The sequence below is a fragment of the Schistocerca cancellata genome, chromosome 8 (assembly GCF_023864275.1).
Source record: "Schistocerca cancellata isolate TAMUIC-IGC-003103 chromosome 8, iqSchCanc2.1, whole genome shotgun sequence".
Classification (NCBI taxonomy): Eukaryota; Metazoa; Arthropoda; class Insecta; order Orthoptera; family Acrididae; genus Schistocerca; species Schistocerca cancellata.
Window position 1 is genome coordinate 498,550,295 of NC_064633.1, and position 19,447 is coordinate 498,569,741.

The following is a 19,447-nucleotide window of genomic DNA, read 5'->3' on the forward strand; positions in this document are numbered from 1 at the left end:
TAATCAAGATTTACGTCATCTGTTCATTTGATTTTTAAAGTGATCTTTCTAAACATATTTTCACTTCAAATCATCTTCATTAGCATACTGAGATAAAATAAATGTATATGTTTAAATGACCCTCACTTATGGCCCATCATTGGCAAATTCCAAGAAGGACTTCTGCCATGCTAAATTTGTCCACTCACAGCTGAAAAATTTTGCATACTTCTCATTCTTTGCCAAACTGGGAGAGCACTGGGAAGCTGAGAATGCCGGAAAACCACACTACAGCCAAGTTCCTCTATCTGACTTCACAAATCTGGATGACTTAACTAGTTCTGCAGCTGTATCCTGTGATGTAGCTCATTAAAACTGGCATATGGTGGATATTGTTTGGACATGGAGGACTTCAGCTTTCCCTCTGTAGACAATTGCCTCCCACTGAATTGCCAGTGAATGAATTCCAACCAATGATGAGCCTGCACGTTTATTTCAGTGCAAACATCAACTTTCATAGTGCAAGCATATTTGTATCAGATATATACATTTACCAGCAGAATAGCAAATTGCCAGTAACAGTACTTACCACTTGTGGTTTAGCATTACATCTTGAGACTCAATTTCATTAACTACACTGTTTCTGTCATTAACCTTCAGTTTTGTGCAGGCACAGTGCTGTTTGTGCACCAGAATGTTGTCTGGGGTAACACGGAGGTATCTGAGGCAGGGACTATGCTCCAATAGCATACCTCTTTATGTAACCTGGAGCCCTTTGTCTGCATGCCTACTGTGGAGATGGAAAGGGAAAACTTGGATGTTTGTACAGTTAGGCTTAAGCTGGTCACAAAAGTATTTTTGAGCCTCTCTGGGGCTTCTGTTAGTGTTGCTGTAACCTCCTCTTTAGGATCTGCACAGGTGTGACAACACCGTTACTCTACACTGCCAAAGCAGATACCTCACACGGCGATGGTGGCTCGATAATAACTGGGGAGCAGAAATCAGGGAGAAGGAACAAACCTCACCATGTGTGTCAATCAAGGGAATCAGAGAGCATGAAAATATATGGAGATGTGCACATGAATAAACTTAGTATGCAGCTGGCACGGGTGGCTGACAACTGAGCACTCAGCACAAAGTACAAGGAGAGCTCTACCGAGGTTGAACTCAGCATAAACACTGGTCCATTTAGCTTACTGCCACCTGCAAGTAAACACTACTGTCAGCGGGTCTGCACACACTACGTGACCTGTGCACCGTTCCGTGACAGGTTTTCACACTATTCCACCATGCTACCCAAGCCAGCTCATCTGCTCCATTGCAATGCCCGCTGGCATGGATATTGAAACCTAACACAATGCCCTGAATAGCTACAGGTCAGTCATCAGCTTATATGGAGCCTTTAGAATGAATCAGTACTGCCTGGTTATTGACAAATATTTATAAATGTCAATCTGTACTGCTTTGTTATCGACAAATATTTACAAAGTTTTGGGCCAGCACACTGTCCTGAGGTAGATTATTTTTCTGTCCCCGATACTTGCTTCTTTCATTCTGGAATTCTACAACAAACATGAAGTTTTTCGATAGTGACTGGTAGCCAAGGTCAATGTGTAGTCTTTTGTTAGAAGGTAAATCTTTTACAACAACGAAAATAATCAATTTTTGACAATATAATGCAACTGGATGGATAAAAAATCTACTCACCAAGGGGCAGCAGGAGAACAGACACATAAAAGAAGGTTATACTTATGCAAGTCTTTCCTTCTCATCCTGTCAGGTAAGTCTCCCCTGACCCGCGGTTCGAGCTGACTTTTCCGAAATCTATTCCTTTTCCTAAACCTCTCCAGTCCTTTTCCTTCACTCCTCTTCTTTTCCCTTCTACCCTTCTACCATAAGGAGCCACTGGCTCCGAAATATTGCGTAAGTATAACCACCTTTCACTTGTATGTTCTCCTGCTGCCACTTGGTGATAGATTTTTTTATCTATCCAGTTACATAATAATGATATGAATATAATAGAGGGAAACATTCCACGTGGGTACATAATAAGGTATATTATGGTATATAATAAGGTATATCTTTTGAACCCACGTGGGTACATAATAAGGTATATTATGGTATATAATAAGGTATATCTTTTGAACCCAAAGTCTGAGAATAACTGTATCATGACTAGCAGACATGTTTATGTATGCCACGATGGTTCTGTTTCATCTAAAAGATGAAGCTATATGGTTCTCTCACAGTTCTTACAGATTTGGAGGGGGAAGAGATATATCACAGTTGCTACAAGGATTATTACACAGCTTTTCCAGTTTTAGAACAGTAACAATCTTAGCTTCCATCCAAACCTAAGGGGTTGGTTGATTACAACGCAATTGTCGCATAATTTTAGTGGCATTTGTTTTCATCTACAAATGATCAATTTCTTTTACTAGGATATCATCCAAACCTGAAGCCTGCCTCACTTTGCTTTTGGCTGTTATCTTTTTACCTGTGTGCTGAAGAGGAGTGAGGCAATGCTAGTTTCTTCTTTGCTCCTAGTTATTTTTTTAATGTAATTTGGAGCGCTTCTGATCACATCTGTTGTTTTCAAGAGCTGGCTGGTGTGCTAGGAGTTTTAATGCTATTTGGCTCATTGATCCCATATCTAGCCTTCAACTGTCTTTAGCCAACATTTTTCACAGTTAGTACCGAATTAATTAATTTCTGAGAAACAGTAATTGTATTCTCAGAGAAGGTGGTTGTCTTCAAGTAACTATATATTCCTATCGTTTCATTAGTGTTTCATTCCTTGTGCAAGAGCCTTGATGTAACTACACTGTCTCCACTTAGCATAGGCTGCCTTGACCTTCCTTTTCACCGCTTCAAAAAATTTGCCCAACAACTTTGGTGTCAAGGTTATTCCAGCCACTGCACTACACAGTAGGATTTGGAATTTCTTCCAGTTACATTCTGTCAAAATTAAACTTTTAGTGGAGGGACTGTATGTGTTACTACATTGAAGTATTATTCATGGTGCACTGCCATTTATAGTTGAGTTTGATTCCCAACTGAAGATGACTGGGTCAGTCATCGGAATATTGTGCATAAAATGGAATCAACAATTTGGCTGTACATCTAAAAATACACCATTAATTAATCATACTGAGATAACCTGAGAGGTCAGAAGATTACTCTATTATTATCATCTTCTAAGAGGACACATTGGATGATGTGGCAGTTAAGTCTCCCATGACATAGCTGACTATCCCTGTCAGAGTTGCACAAGTGAACATTCACTGGCTTGTATACTGATGTGATCATGCAAACTCATCGTTCAACTATCAGCATTTACTTGCCATCTATGCCTTACACATTCATCATCTGGATCTGTAGACTCTGTCTACTGCACTGCTGTACTGTCTGTGTGGCTTATCTCCCACTCACTGCATGACAAAGTCAGTCCTCAATTTTTCAAAGTTTTATTATTCACAGAGATTGAAAATTTTTACTCTTCTCTTCCCATACTAAGTCCCCACAGTCCAGCACCGCTTCACTGCGGGGATACATAAACACAAACCAACCACAAAGTGTGAAAATTTTGACACGGCTAATTGGTCACCAAGAGTGCAACAGCAACACTCGAGTGTGTGATTGAGGGCAAGCTCAGTGAAAAAGTGTAAGGAAGTGCACACCAAACTGCCTTTGCTGCTTCATAACACTAAGTAAGATGCACTGGACAGGACACACCACCACCTATCAAGGACTTGACAGAGCAGTTACAGTACTGGAACAAACTAATTAATGTAGCACCCAGTGAGTGCCGAGCACATGTAATAAACTGGACTGATTAAGTCATTACGAATGACACCTCACAACAAAGCCTCTCCTCAGTTCAACATAAATACCCCAATCAGCTAGCTTAGAGGCAGTCGATTAGTAGGTCTGATGGCGTCTAGCTCTTTCACACTCAACTCTCTGATTATTCTATTGTAACATCTTTATAAGATTGTTCCAGTATTGTCACACTGTGCCAGTCATACTATCACTGCCTGGTGTAATGACAGAAGTTCTGTATCCATGTATAATGGACGACAGAGTCCAGGACTACAGCTGGGTTGTCCATGGGTCCACCGTTCCAGCTCAGAACACAAGCTGCACTGATACTTCAGCTTTAAATGGACCAGAGAGTCTACCTAACCAGCGGACCTGAATCAGTATACATCATGACATCACAGTGTCTGACACCACGGTCCATCTCATTAGACAATGTGACGCAAGAGAGGGTATCAACCATGCACTCAATTAATTATGATTAGTTCCTGATGAAGTTTCCAGAAGTTTTCACCATTGTGCTGTCTTAAGAATACACGATAGTAATGTATCACCACAGTTTTGTAAGTAGCATATACTTTACAAAAAAAACACTGTTGCATTCATTGCCTAACCAAAGGCTTCAAATACCTCCCCAGCTAGGCTTTCAATAGTTACATTTTTCACTTTTAACTTTTGGTGTGTATTCTTTTTCCTTTCACCTCAACCAAGGAACTAACTATTTTTATATGTGAAATACACTATGTGATCAAAAGCATCCGGACACCCCAAAAACATATGTTTTTCATATTAGTTGCAGTGTGCTGTCACCTACTGACAGCTACTCTATATCTGTGACCTCATTAGTCATCAGAAATCGTGAGAAAGCAGAATGGGGCACTCTGCAGAACTCACAGACTTCGAACATGGTCAGGTGATTGGGTGTCACTTGTGTCATACATCTGTACGCAAGATTTCCACACTCCTAAACATTCCTTGGTCCACTGTTTCCGATGTGATAGTGAAGTGGAAACAAGAAGGGACACAAACAGCACAAAAGTGTACAAGCCGACCTCGACTGTTCACCGACAGAGACCACCGACAGTTGAAGAGGGTCGTAATGTGTAATAGGCAGGCATCTACGAGGGTCAGTCAAAAAGTAATGCCTCCTATTTTTTTTCTACGTTTAATTGTCAGGAAATTTAAATGCAATTACATAGGTTGAAAACCACAACATTGAGGATCATTTTGTCATTTTTCAATGTAATCTCCGCCCATCTCTACAGTTTTGGTCCATCTTTGAACAAGGGCATGTATCCCAGCACGGTAAAAATCACAGCTCTGCTTCCTAAGCCATTGACGCACGGATGTTTTGACGGCCTCCTCATCTTCAAAATGAATCCCACGATGAGCTTCTTTTAGTGGCCCGAACAGATGGAAGTCTGATGGTGCCAGGTCAGGGCTGTATGGGGGATGAGGCAAAACTTCCCATCCAATTTTGACAATCTCGTCAGAGGTGTGACGACTGGTGTGTGGTCTTGCATTGTCATGCAAAAGAAGAACATCTGCCATTGATTTTGTTGGGCGAACTCGCTGAAGACGTGCTTTAAGTTTGTTGAGGGTTGTGACGTATTGAACAGAATTTATTGTGCATCCCTGCTCCAAAAAATCAACCAGAATCACACCCTCTGTATCCCAGAAAACTGTTGCCATAACTTTCCCTGCCGATCGCACAGTTTTGAATTTTTTCTTCCTCGGCGAGCTTGTGTGACGCCACTCCATTGACTGCCTCTTTGATTCGGGTTCAAAAAAATGCACCCATGTTTCGTCCCCGGTCACAATTTTTTTCAGAAACTCATCTCCCTCCAAACGGAAGCGCTGCAAGTGTTGGGAGGCTATTGTTTTCCTTGCCTCTTTATTCTGATTGGTTAACATTCTTGGAACCCACCGTGCACAAACTTTTGAGTACCCCAATTGTTTAATAATCGTGATCACACTGCCTTTACTAAGAGAAATAATGCGACACACTTCATCTGCAGTCACCCGACGGTCACCACGAATGATGTCATCAACTTGCTGAATGTTGTGTGGAGTCACTGCACTCACCGGCCTGCCGCTCCGCTTTTCGCCAGTCAACGGTGTTTGCCCTTCAGCTTCCTTACAACGACGAACCCATCGTCTAACAGTGCTGACATCCACTGTCACAACACCATACACCTTCTTCAGTCTTTCATGAATGCGTATGGGCGTTTCACCTTCTGCATTCAAGAATTCAATCACACAACGCTGTCTCAAACGAACATCGATGTCGGCCATCTTACAAACTTCTGCTGTGCTGCCACCTGTTGACACAGAAAGTTACTACTGCAGTGGATTGCAGAAGAAGGTTTGAGGAATGGCGCCAAATTCAAATTTTTCACTTAACTTAATTTCTTTAAGTAGAAAAAAAATGGGAGGCATTACTTTTTGACCGACCCTCGTATCCAGACCATCGCACAGGAATTCCAAACTGCATCAGGATCCACTGCAAGTACTATGACAGTTAGGCGGGAGGTAAGAAAACTTTAATTTCATGATCGAGCGACTGCTGATAAGCCACACATCATGCCAGTAAATGCCAAACCACGCCTCGCTTGGTGTACACAATATGGCGATCCAATGGCAAGTGCGTGGGTACGGCGAATGTCCGGTGAACGTCATCTGCCAGCGTGTGTAGTGCGAACAGTAAAATTCGGAGGCGGTGGTGTTATGGTGTGGTCGTGTTTTTCATGGAGGGGACTTGCACCCCTTCTTGTTTTGTGTGGCACTATCACAGCACAGGCCTACATTGATGTTTTAAGCACCTTCTTGCTTCCCACTGTTGAAGAGCAATTCGGAGATGGCGACTGCATCTTTCAAAACGATCGAGCACCTGTTCATAATGCACAGCCTGTGGCGAAGTAGTTAAGAGCCAATAACATTCCTATAATGGATAGGTCTGCACTGAGTCCCGACCTGAATCCTGCAGAACACCTTTGGGATGTTTTGGAACGCCAACGTGCCAGCCCTCACTGACCGACATCGATACCTCTCCTAAGTGCAGCACTCCGTGAAGAATGGGCTCCCATTCCCCAAGAAACCTTCCAGAACCTGACTGAGCGTATAGCTCAGCTGCCATCAAGGCTGCCATCAAGGATAAGGATGGGCCAACACCATACTGAATTCCAGCGTTACCGATGGAGGGCACCACAAACTTCTAAGTCATTTTCAGCCTGGTGTCCAGATAGTTTTGATCACATAGTATGTGAGTTCCACTGTGCACTCTTGCAATTCATCAAGGTGTCAGTCCTCGTGCAGATGTCTCTGTGCAGAAACTATTCAGCATTTACACCTTTGCTTGACTACTTATAATTTTATTATTAGTAAGTTGAGAAAGAGAGTGATCTCCATTAAAAATCCTGCAACCTCTTACAATACTTTTTGTCAATATAATTTCAGTAATTGCAGATCTTGTAAGCTGCATCACTATATGCTTGGAACTTATGCCTCTGTTTCTGTACGATGCCTAAAACATGCAATCGTTTCCAGTGTTATCACTACCATTACAAGTAGCTTATGTTGTTTAGTTTTCTAATTTGCTATAAAAAAGAAGTGCAAATACACAAACTTATCAATAGCTACCAAACAACTGAAAGTATATTTCTACTCAAAGTTAATTCGTGGCAGAAACTGGAGTTGACTGGAAAGGAATAAAACAAATATTAAAAGGCTAAATAAACCATTAAGAACACACCACTATTGTTACTGCTACTGCCTGTTGTTGAATATGGATTTCGAACAAATTGCTCTGTTGCTGCAGTCAACATTGGCTCTTGAATGTCACGATACATCCGCTGCAGGGCATTATAACCACCTAGAAAAGAAAAGGAATTTAGTTATTTTCAATAAAAAATTTAATTTGTGTAACAAAGCATTATGTTTTATATTAATGCTGATGATTTCATGCACAATGCTGTATCAGACTCCAAGAAACTATTGTGAAGACCTGCTTGTCTCCCGTTGGCTGTGAATCACATAGCTGTTCGAAACTAAAGATGTGTTCACAAACACTGTAATTTTTTTCCCCATATGGACTGTTAGACAGTAAGAGTTTCAGTACATCTGCTAAAATTGTTACCAACTAATATGGAAAAATTTTAAATTAATGTAAGATATAAAGTCAGTCAACATCCCATTCACACTCAATAGTTCACGATTTGAACTAAAAACATGGTCTAACTTAAAAATCTGCTGTAAAACCAGATCTATGAAGAGAATGAAAAATAAAGTAAGTAAACAGGAAAGTTTCATTTTCTTATCACTTAAAAAAATGAAAACAATGGAAAGGAAGAAAATAGCCAAGCACACAACAGCACATTAAAAAATATTATGTTGGTGCTTAAGTTCATAGCATTTTTGTTTTGCATGTTGTTATTTCAGTTGCTATGGGTTTATTTATTGGTTTTCATTTTTTATTTGTAGTTCACTGTTGCTAACCGAGTCCACATATTATCATTTGGAAATAGTGGGTGGAACTGTGGATACTAGAATATAAAAGCGCCAAGTGGAGAAATCTGAACATATCTGAGATATTCTTCTGTTTGAAATCAACTGAGGGGTGACAGCAGTGGAGGCAGCCAGAAAGATTTGCAATGTGTATGGGAATAACACTATTGGAAAGATCACAGCAAGAAAATAGTTTTCTAGTTTCAACAACGATCATTCTAACATCAGTGACTCTACATTCAGGTAGGCCTTCCGGGTTTGATGGAGATCATTTATACACATTAATCCATAATGATGCACATCTGTGTACTTGATAACTGACCAATGTGATGAACTTTTCCCCATTCCATCATCATGCAACATTTGAATGCAATAGGGAAAGTTCAAAAATTGGGTGTATGGATCTCTCATATTCTAAGCTAAAATCAGTGGGTACCCATATTTACATCTCTGTTTACTTGTCATCAATTGGCTTGTGAACAACACAGGTCATTCCTATCCTGTATCATTACTGGTGTCAAGAAATGGTGTCTTTATGCTAACATAATGAATTGAAAGGAATGGTTGAGCCCCATACAAAGACCTGTGTGCATCCACAAAAGAAAATGTTATGCATCTGGTGGAACCGCAATGGTGTGGCATACTATTAATTGCTTCCCTGAGGTGTAACCATCACTGCTGACATTTTCTGTCAACAACTGAGTCATCTTACAGACGCAATCCAAGAACAATGACCAGAAAGACTGCATGAAGTGATGCTACTCATCGATAATGCCTGTCCACATTCTGCTAAACTGACGAAACTGGGTTGGGAAGTCATTCCACACCCATCTTATTCACCTGATCTTGTGCCATCAGTTTTCACTTTCACCACTCTCTATAGAACAACCTTCAAAGAATTTCCTTTCTGGGTGAAAATGCACCCCAAACATGGCTCGACAAGTTCCTTGCCTTAAAACCACAAGATTTTTACAGTCACAAAATCGAAAAGTTACCCCAGCTTGGCAGACTATAGTATATAGCGAAGGAAAATATATTATTGATGACTAAAGTCTCTGTTGTGTGTGTGTGTGTGTGTGTGTGTGTGTGTGTGTGTGTGTGTGTGTGTGTGTGTGTTTTGTATTTACGAAACTTATGGGAAAGCGCTATGAAGTTATGCACCAACCCAATACCTTTGTTTATAATTTAGGAAGCATACTGGGCATTTTACGAAATCTCAAAGTCATACTGGATTCATCCACATTTTGTAAATAAATCTGTCATCAACCCAAAGGTTTGTCTGAATACCAAGGTGAAATGTTCTACTGGAAGTGGCATGTCCTTGCCTTCCTGATTTTGACATAACTTACACAGTTATAGGGGAACTTCTAACCATGGTGACACTTTGCATTCTTCAGAGATACAAATCACTGACAGGGGTGGAAGAAACGACTGGGACTGACTGATAACTGAACTCAATCTTTGGACAGTTAGGCACTTAGTCACCAAATCACATTTTTAATTTGTACCAAAATTAAGTTGGTAGATTCAAATATGAACAAAGTTATAAAGTTAGCCCATGTCCATAAGTGATGACAGCATAAAAAAGATTATGAAAATAAGACAGGACAGTAATAGGAATTTCTTTAAAAAAAAAATAAAAAAATAGGAGGGGGTGACAAAGTTGAACTGATAACGAAAGCTATATGGTGCACACTGTCAGAATATCTCAAGCTATGCTTGTCTATGTCAAGATTTTGTGAAGTTTGTTTTCCATACAGGAGGGTAATCTATGACTAGTGAGATTAATTTCAAGCAAAACAATGTCATTACAAAATAGAATTTCATAAAATATAACTGGTTCAAATTGCAGAGAAGTTTTTCAACTACTTATGAGGTTGATCATTTTTCACAACACTTTCTTTCATAAATTATTTCCAAGTAACTTAACCACAAAAATTACCTGGGATTGATTCAAGATTAGATATAGCACGGTCATGATTTCGCATTAGTTCCTGAAGCATGGATGGATTTCTCGCTAACTCCATTGTCTGGCGAAGCAAATCGGGATTATTCAACATGTGGCTAATTTCAGGATTTCTCTGCAAGAGAAGTAGCACTTTGAAATTAAAATTTTAGACATGTAGGAAATTTCATATACTACATTAATAGATAACGATAATGAGCAAAATACCTATCAAATTAGCTTGAACTCAAGCTACATATAAAAAAAATCTTAAGACCCTACTGAGCCAGTGCACTAGTGCATCACAAAATTACATACCTTATGTGTAGCAAACCCTATTGTGTCACAGCTTGGATTACGTGATACACATAAAATCACTTCTGCGTCATTAAGATTCAATATCCCTCAAAACTACTCATAACTCAAAAACATTAGTCATAGCTGGATCCAAAACATGTAGCTCCTGCTTGATGGCTTTCCAAATGTACTCAATAAGTTTGTGGTAGTGGGGTATTGCAAGTGCACACTCATGCCCACGGAGTGTCCCTAAAATAATTCAGTAAGTTGGGAGTCAGGAGCGAAACACTGTTCCCCTTAAAGTATATTTCAATTACAAAGTTCTGTAAAAAAACAAATGGGTGTTGCGATCCCACAGTAAATTTCTGTATCATTCCCCAATGAAAAACTATGACAGACATACCACGGTTGCCATGTTTTCCAATGTAAATATTCCTCAGATTGAGTATCTACGCTACTTTCTGGCAAATAGGATGCATCCACATTCTTCATGATACATTGATACCCTGCCACTAAAGTATAGTAACATGTAGCAGAACTCAAATCTACAAGGCCTTTTTCCACATTTCAAGCAACCAACGGTGGTGTTCCTACAGAAGAAAATCTCTCTGCCTTGTAAGGTATAACTTTAATATCCCTGTACTGAACAGGTAATTCTGGGTGGCACTGATGCTCACTGGTGGTTGTTTTTGTTCAGCACTGAATTAGTGATTGACAATGCTCCACTGTGGTTTTTACGTCCACTGTTACAATCTGTAATAGTATCATCTGTCAACACATTACAGACTTTTTCGAATGCATGCATATCCAACTGTACTATTCATTACAATTTCCATGTCTGCAATTTCGATCTTTTAACTCCTGAAACTACATTCATGATTACTGCACATACTAGCAACTAACACTGTTACATTCTGAAGATGTATATGACAAATGCTGAAAGAGCCACAAAGGCTTACATAATTTTTATTCATTTCATTTCCGGTGGAAACTGCTGGTTTTCAGCACCTTTAGCCACTCCAAAATAATCTAAGGCTGAAGTTTCAGTCATGGAAATTGTAATAAACAGTACAACTGATGATGAATATCATGTCATTCACAAAATTCTGAGAGAATGTGACCCACAACAAATATAGGCAGTCCAGTCCCATTAATGTAACCACAGCCTATGTTCAACATCAATGTGCAACAACTGCTCAGAGATAGCAGGTGGCAGCACTAGCAGTGGAGGGAATATTAGGCAAGTCAGGGAGATGCAGACAACAATGCAGTCATTGACGCAATGTGCAAAGGGAGTGATTTATCTGACATCCAAAAGAGCACGATCATTGGTTTTTGGGCCAAGGGTGGAAGTACTTCCGAAACTACTAAGCTTGTAAACTGTTCACCTGTCACTATTGTTAAAATATACCGAGCATGGCAAAATGGCCCTATCCAAAACCAGCGCCGAGGCTACTGAGCTTATTTTTTTTTTTTTTTCCCTTTCTTTCGGGCGTAAAAGTGCTAAAGTCATAAGCGCCCATTCTGTAGCTCAGTGAAGGGTACAAAACTGAAATTTAAAGCAGCAGCAATGGGAGTGAAACTCCAGAAGGAGGGAAACTAAAAACGGGAGAAAATCTTAGAAAATTGCTATTGAAAGGGGGATTGTTTTCCCCGAAAAGAGCTTCAAATGACCAATGTCATCTCACTAACACTGATAAACTCAAGGATGCAATCGCCTGAGTGCGCGTCATCTGCTAAAAGGGAAGATGTATCAGGCAACAGCTGTGAATGGATGTGTAGCGGACTAAAATAGGGGCACTGAAGTAAAAGGTGCTAAAAAGACAGTGCCCAATCCAGAATCTAGTTAAAATTACCTCCTCATAATGATGAGGATGGGAAGAAAGAAGACCAAGTACAGGGAAGAGGTTTCATGTCCCGTAATTTATTATCGGGGAGTGCAGATCAATGTGTGTGCAATAAAAGAGCAACATAATGACATAATACACTCTGTAGATTGGCAAAGGGAACCATGCAAACACTGGGCTGAGGAAGTGAGAGAGCAGCCTTTGCCGCTGTATTGGCTGCCTCGTTTCTGTGGATACCAACATGCCCTGGGATCTAAAGGAATGCCATAGAGATGCCCCCCAAGTGCAGCATGTGAAGGCAGCCCTGAATCTGGTGGACCAGAGGGTGGACGGCATAAGGAGCTTGGAGGTTGAGAAGAGAGTTGAGTGAATCCGAGCATATAATATACAGTATCTGCTGATGGCGACAGATGTGTTGGACAGCCTGGAGAACAGCATAAAGTTCCGCAGTAAGAAACAAACACTTGTCAGGAAGCCGAAATCTAATAGTGGTGTTGATAGCAATATAGGCACTTCCGACGCCAAAGGTGGTCTTGGAGCCATCAGTGTAAATAAATGTGGCATCCTCCATTTGTGCACATAGAGCAGCAAATGTCAAACAATAGACTATAGGGGGCATACTATCCTTGGGAAGCTGACAAAGGTCACGGAGAAGGCAGGTCCGGGGATGAAGCCAAGATAGCGTCATACCCTCAATTCTAAAGGAAGTTTTAGGAAACTGGAAGGAAGGGGAATGTAGCAGTTGACAGAATCGGACTCCCGGCAGTAGTCGAGAGGAAGGGCAGCCTGCATACCATAAATACAAGGAAGCACCGAAAAAGAAGGGGCATGGGTCAGATGAACAGGCATGGAAGACATCACTAGTGTAAAAACTCAGGAGGACAGCTCGCCAATTGGACAGCAGAGGTTCAGCAGTCTCAGCGTAAAGGCTCTCCATGTGGCTGGCGTAAAAAGCTCCAACTGCTAAACGCTATCCACAGTGGCAGACAGAGTCTAGACACCGAAGAATAGACGGCCGAGCAAAGGAGTAAACTATGCTCCCATAGTCCAATTTTGAGTGCACTAAGGCGTGATGTAAGCGGAGGAGGACCACTCTCTAGGCTCCCCAGGAGGTACCACTCAAAACATGAAGGGTGTTGAGGGATTGCAGACAGCGAGCCGAAAGATAAGTTTTCTGTCAAACATCAGTCCCAAGAACTTGGCGACATCTGCAAACAGAAGGGCAACAGGGCCTAGATGTAGAGAAGGTGGATAAAACTTCGTACGACACCAAAAATTCACACAGACGGTCTTACTGTGAGAAAATCAGAAGCCGGTTTCGATGCTCCATAAGTGAAGGCAATGGAGACATCCTTGAAGACATCGTTCAAGAAGGCTGGTCCGTTGAGATCTGTAGGATATCACAAAATCGTCGAGAAAGAGCGAGCCCAAGACATCGGGAAGGAGACAATCCATAATTGGATTTATAGCAATGGCAGACAGTACAACACTTAGCACGTAGCCCTAGGGCATGCAGTTTTCTTAGGAGAAGGTGAGGGATAGAGCAGTGTTCACCTGCACCTTAAATGTGTGTTCTGTCATAAATTCACAGATGAAGAGGGGTAGCCAACCTCGAAAGCCCCAAGTAAACAGTGTGCAGAGGAGGCATGTCCTCCAACAGGTACCATATACCCTCTCCAGATCAAAAAATGTTGCTACCATTTGGTGTTTCCGGAGAAAGTTGTTCATGATATAAGTGGAGAGAGCAACAAGATGGTTAACTGCAGAACAATGCTTTCAGAAACTGCATTGGGCAGTGGTTGAAAGGTTTCGGGACTCCAGCCACCAGCCTAAACAGCTATTTACCATACGCTCCAAAACCTTACAAACAATATTCGTTTGGCGATAGCTGGAGGGGAGATGTTTGTCCTTACCAGATTTTGGAACAGGAATGATGATAGCTTCCCGCCATCTTCTGGGAAGGGTACTGGCGACCCGAAGTCGATTACAAGGGCGAAGGAGGTAGCACAGACTAGGGTATGATACATGCAGCAATATTTGGACATGGATACCATTTGGTCCCGGAGCAGAAGAGCGAGAGGATAACAGTTTACGTCTCAGTTCCCGCATAGAAAGAACGGCATTATAGCTTTTGCAATTTGGAGAAGAAAAAGCAAGAGGCCGCCCTTCCACTACCTGTTTCTTTGGGAGAAAGGCTGGTGGGTAATTAGAAGAGCTCGATATCTCAGCAGAGTGTCGACCCAATGAGTTAGAGATTGCGACTGGGTCCACTAAGGTATCCTGTGTAATGGTTAGTCCAGAGATCAGGGAATAATTGGACTGTTGGCTTTGGCTCTAAACAACTGATGAGGGAGTGAAGATATTAAAGGAGCTGGTAAAGAAGTCCCAGCTTGCCTTCTTGCTATCGCGTACGATGCAACAGCATCGCACACATAATTGCTTATAGCAGATACAGTTGGCCAACATAGTATGGTGGTGGGAAACACAAAGATCACGCCTCTCCTCGTGTACTGCATCACGACACGCCGCGTTCCACCAAGGAACTTGGGGGCACTGGGGCACAGGAGGTATGGGGTATTGAACATTCTGCGGCTGAAAGAATAACTTCTGCAACATGAGTAACCTGATCATCAATGCTAGGAAACTGACGGTCATCAAATGTTGTTAGAGAGGAGAAAGTGTCCAAGCGGCTTGGAAAAACTTCCAGCATCTTGGGCGCACAGATGGCAGTCGTGGCTGTAATCAAAGGACTCATGGAAAATGGTCACTCGAGTGTGTATCAGCAAGAGCGAACCATTCAAAGTGCCGAGCTAGCTGAACAGTATCGACCGAAAATTCCAAATGAGAGTAGGTTGACATGGAGGCAGACAAAAATGTACATTCCCCAGTTTTGAAGCAAACAAGTTCTGCTTGGTGGAAGAGGTCACTCAATAAGGAGCCTCTCAGACAAGGGCACAGAGATCCACAAAGCAGGTGGCGGGTGTTGAAGTCCCCAACCAGCAAGTGTGTGTGTGTGTGTGTGTGTGTGTGTGGGGGGGGGGGGGGGGGGGGGGGGACTGACCAAGGAGATGAGGAGATGAAGGAGATCAGCTCTTGCCATTGGTGTAGATGATGGGATGTATATGGTACAGAAGAAAGAAGGTGAATCCAGAAAGGGAGAGATGTACAGAGATAGCTTGGAAGGAATTGTGTAAGTGGATTGGGTGATAAGGAATAATTTCATGGAGGAGAACCACAAGTCCTCCGTGTGCCATAACAGCAGCAACAGTGGGGAGGTCAAACCAGACTGATTGGAAATGAGGGAAGACAAAGCGATCTTGAGGATGTAGTTTTGTTTTCTGAAGACAGAAAATGAGCAGGTAGTAGGACTGTAAGAGGATCGACAGTTTATCCCGATTGCAGTGAATTCTGCAGATATTCCAACGGATAATTGACATAAGGTGGACGAAAAAAGAAAAAATCTCAACACAGTTGCATTCAACTCAACAACTAAACGGCTCTGAGCACTGTGGGACTTAACTTCTATGGTCATCAGTCCCCTAGAACTCAGAACTACTTAAACCTAACTAACCTAAGGACATCACACAACACCAAGTCATCACGAGGCAGAGAAAATCCCTAACCCCGCCGGGAATCGAACCCGGGCGTGGGAAGCGAGAACGCTACCGCACGACCACGAGCTGCGGACAACAACTCAACAACTGCTGAGAGCTGGTGGATGTAGGCATAGAATGGCATTCAGCCAGAGGCAGAAGATCCTGATGCATAAGTTGTTTGGGGGCAGCTCCTGCCGCCAGTGATCGACCGGTTGATCAGCCGCCAGCACTGCGTCTCAGCGGCATGGAAGATGGCCGAGAGCAGCTATCGCTGGGTAGCACTGTAGAAGAGACATGCCGTGGCGGAGAAGGAGAGGAACTGTGTTTCTTATGAGCACTTCTAGGAAGCACAATGTTGAGATGGAGGAGGAGTGAAGGGTTGTGAGGTCTGAGTACGTAAAAAATCTTCACAAGTAAGCTCTTTTTTGGAAGTCCGGGTGTCCAATTTTGGGGCCTGTGATTTAAAAAGCAGGAGCCAATAAAGGTTGAGCCTTAGAGTGAGTGGATGGAGATGTGGAATCAGCAATCTTTGGGCTTGCTGATTTGACGGCCATGGCGCTAAAGGTAAGATCGGATTTCCTGAATAATTCATTTATCTTTAAAAATAGGATATTCTCTAGAGGAAGGAGCGTGGTCCCCCATACAGTTGATGCAGTGAGGGGATGGGGATGGGCAATCACCCTCATGGGCATCCCTGCCACAGGTAATGCATTTGGCTGTATTGGAACACGACTGGCTGGTATGATTGAACCTCTGACACCCATAGCAACGCATAGGGTTGGGGATGTAAGGCCGACCGGAAATTCTCATTATTCACTTTAATGTTTGATGAAAGTTGAACTCTGTCAAATGTCAAGAATAGAGTGCGGGTCGGTACCAATTCTGAAAAGGGCAATGGATCAACATAATTATGCACCTACACTTGTTGATCATGTCCAGTAAATTTTTCCTCTGCATTATGTTAATTATTGGCAGGACAATGCAACATGTTACACTGCTCACAGCGTACATGAGAGGTTTGAAGAGCACTAGAATGGCTTTACTGTACTCCCCTGGGCACCAAACTCCCTGGATTGAAACCCAATCTAACATATGTGTGACCACCTCAGTCAGGCTGTTCATGTCATGGGTCCTCAGGCGAAAAACCAAGCACAGCTGGCCATGGCACTGGAGTCAGCATGGCTCCCAATCACTGTCAGCACCTTCCCGAACCTCAGTAACTCTCTTCCTGCATGTATCACAGTGGCCAGTGCTGTATAAGGTGGTAATGCAGGCAAAGACAGATGGTCACATTAATGTGGCTGGGCAGTGTACACTGCAAGCGACTCATCTGAATAATGGAAATTCCATTCATCTTTTGTTTGTGAAAGGCATACAATACACGAACATTTTCTGTAATATAATTATTGATAATAACTTGGTTATGTGCATTGTACACAAGTGAAGAGAGTACAGATCTTTCAGGTGTAGAGTTGACACCTTGAATGATTTGAGTGCAATACGTGATAAAACAACTATCTTTGTAGTTGGTTGTAGTACTGAAGAAAATACATCTAGTGAAATGAAACGGTACAATGTACTTGTGTACATTATAGACTGTGGTAGTTTCTCTTGTAAAAGGTGCTCTAACTCATGACTGACACAGTAGTATATGAAAAGCACAGTATAATTTCTAACAATATACCACTCTTGTGATGCATCTATACTTGATTAAAATTACTTTATGATTGACAGGTTGCAGCGGTGGGGAGGAAGCAGAGGCGGCTGTGGTGCTGGCATGCCACAATCCACAAGGCTCTGCATGTACCTACAAAACAGGTAACACCACAAGCACTTGACACTCTAGAAAGAACTTTGATTGGATGGTGGCTGGCCCCTGCCACTCAACTTGAGAAAACAGCAGTTGCAAAACAATTTTAATCAGTGTAATTATTCCATTCACCATGAAGACAGGCTCACTCTTACTCATGAAGCACAGCATCTAATTCAAATGTTCCAAATTCCAGTCTTACCTTTGGTGTATACTGGTCAACATGCTTGGTACACTGTGCATGGCTATTGAGTAGTTATAATATCAAAATGCTGTCCAAATGATCATACTGCACCTCAAGCTTTGGGTACATGTTATGGATACAATGGGGATGGGTGACATTTATCCTTAAAAACCTCCTACCGATACAAATGATTGATTGCAATGAGCTCAAAACGTGCCTACCACTTTACAATAAACTTATGCAAACATCCCAGATCCAGAGGCTTAACATCTGTTTGCATGACCTGCTGCCACATGCAAATAAAGAAACCAAGGACAAGAATTTCAAAAGAGTTCTGGAGTAGAGATTACTCTATAGTCCATAATATATAACTTTGTTTAAAGTCTTCTAACAGAATTAAGCTCACAGTAGCACAGCAAGTAGGAAAACAGGGAGCCATAATGACTGAGTATTCTATTGATGATTTCCAGCAAAGCTCATCCAGGATGGAAGGCAAGGAACAGGAAACTAACTATGCAAACAAATTTTTCATAAAAACAATGAACTATTGCCTTCACAGTGATGTAGAAACTGACTACAAATATACAGTACATACACTATAAATCAATTATATAGTACTGAGAATGTTTCAAACTTAAGAGAAGCACAAAACTTATAAAGAGCACTTAAACAGTATACAGATAGGTTGCACTGCCAAAACACTTCAGCTGTATGTATAAGTGTGATTCTGTCAGTTGAACGAGTCCAACGAAAAACACTGTCTGAAGAATAAGCAACTTTGTCAGACACAGAAACTACCGTTTTTGATAGAGTGGCCATAAATATCAATACTTCAGGGAGCTGAGACACGTCCACACACACACACACACACACACACACACACACACACACACAGTGTGTCTGTGGGCTTGACTGCCACGATATCCTCAGTGCAGACGAACAACAGCTTCTGAACATTTTGTGGGAATACAGGAAATGCTGTGGGCAAATGAGGCAAATAGACAGGAACACAATTTTGTAGTATGTGACAAGTTGAGAATTTGGGTCGGACAGCAAGCATATTCTGTTAGCCAATGAGGTTAAGAAGAACACTTGCAAAAAGCAGGAAATTAACTTTCGCCATTTATTTCAATACCCCATTGTGGCTGACATTGGTACCTCCCTGGAATTCACTCTTGCTTATGCACCAGCTGACTGCTCAATACCCCAACTGTAGGTTTGTATTCCACCAGACTTTCATGTGCCTTATACAGTCATAGAGATGGACCCCGTATAAAAAAGAAATCATAGAGAAAATCTGTGAAGTTTCACATAAACTTTCCACAGAATTAAAATGTGATTGGTCTACTATGTTTTACCTAATCCTGCAGACTTGTGGAATTCCCAGGTTATGTTTTCCCACATAGTTTTTACAAGAGAAAGTAAGGTAACTCATTTTTCATTCATAGTGTTATAGCTGTATTTAAA

At 41.7% G+C, this 19,447-nt stretch overlaps 1 protein-coding gene across 1 annotated transcript in view; it reads right to left on the reverse strand.

The window, feature by feature from the left end:
* Nucleotides 1-19,447, reverse strand: part of LOC126095291 (ubiquilin-1) — a 105,154-nt gene that overhangs the window by 79,180 nt on the left and 6,527 nt on the right. The window contains exons 4-5 of the mRNA XM_049910073.1: nt 10,244-10,382; nt 7,550-7,669 (exon numbers count right to left, since the gene is read on the reverse strand). Coding sequence (XP_049766030.1) covers nt 7,550-7,669; nt 10,244-10,382 — 259 coding nt within the window. The remainder of the gene's footprint in view (nt 1-7,549; nt 7,670-10,243; nt 10,383-19,447) is intronic.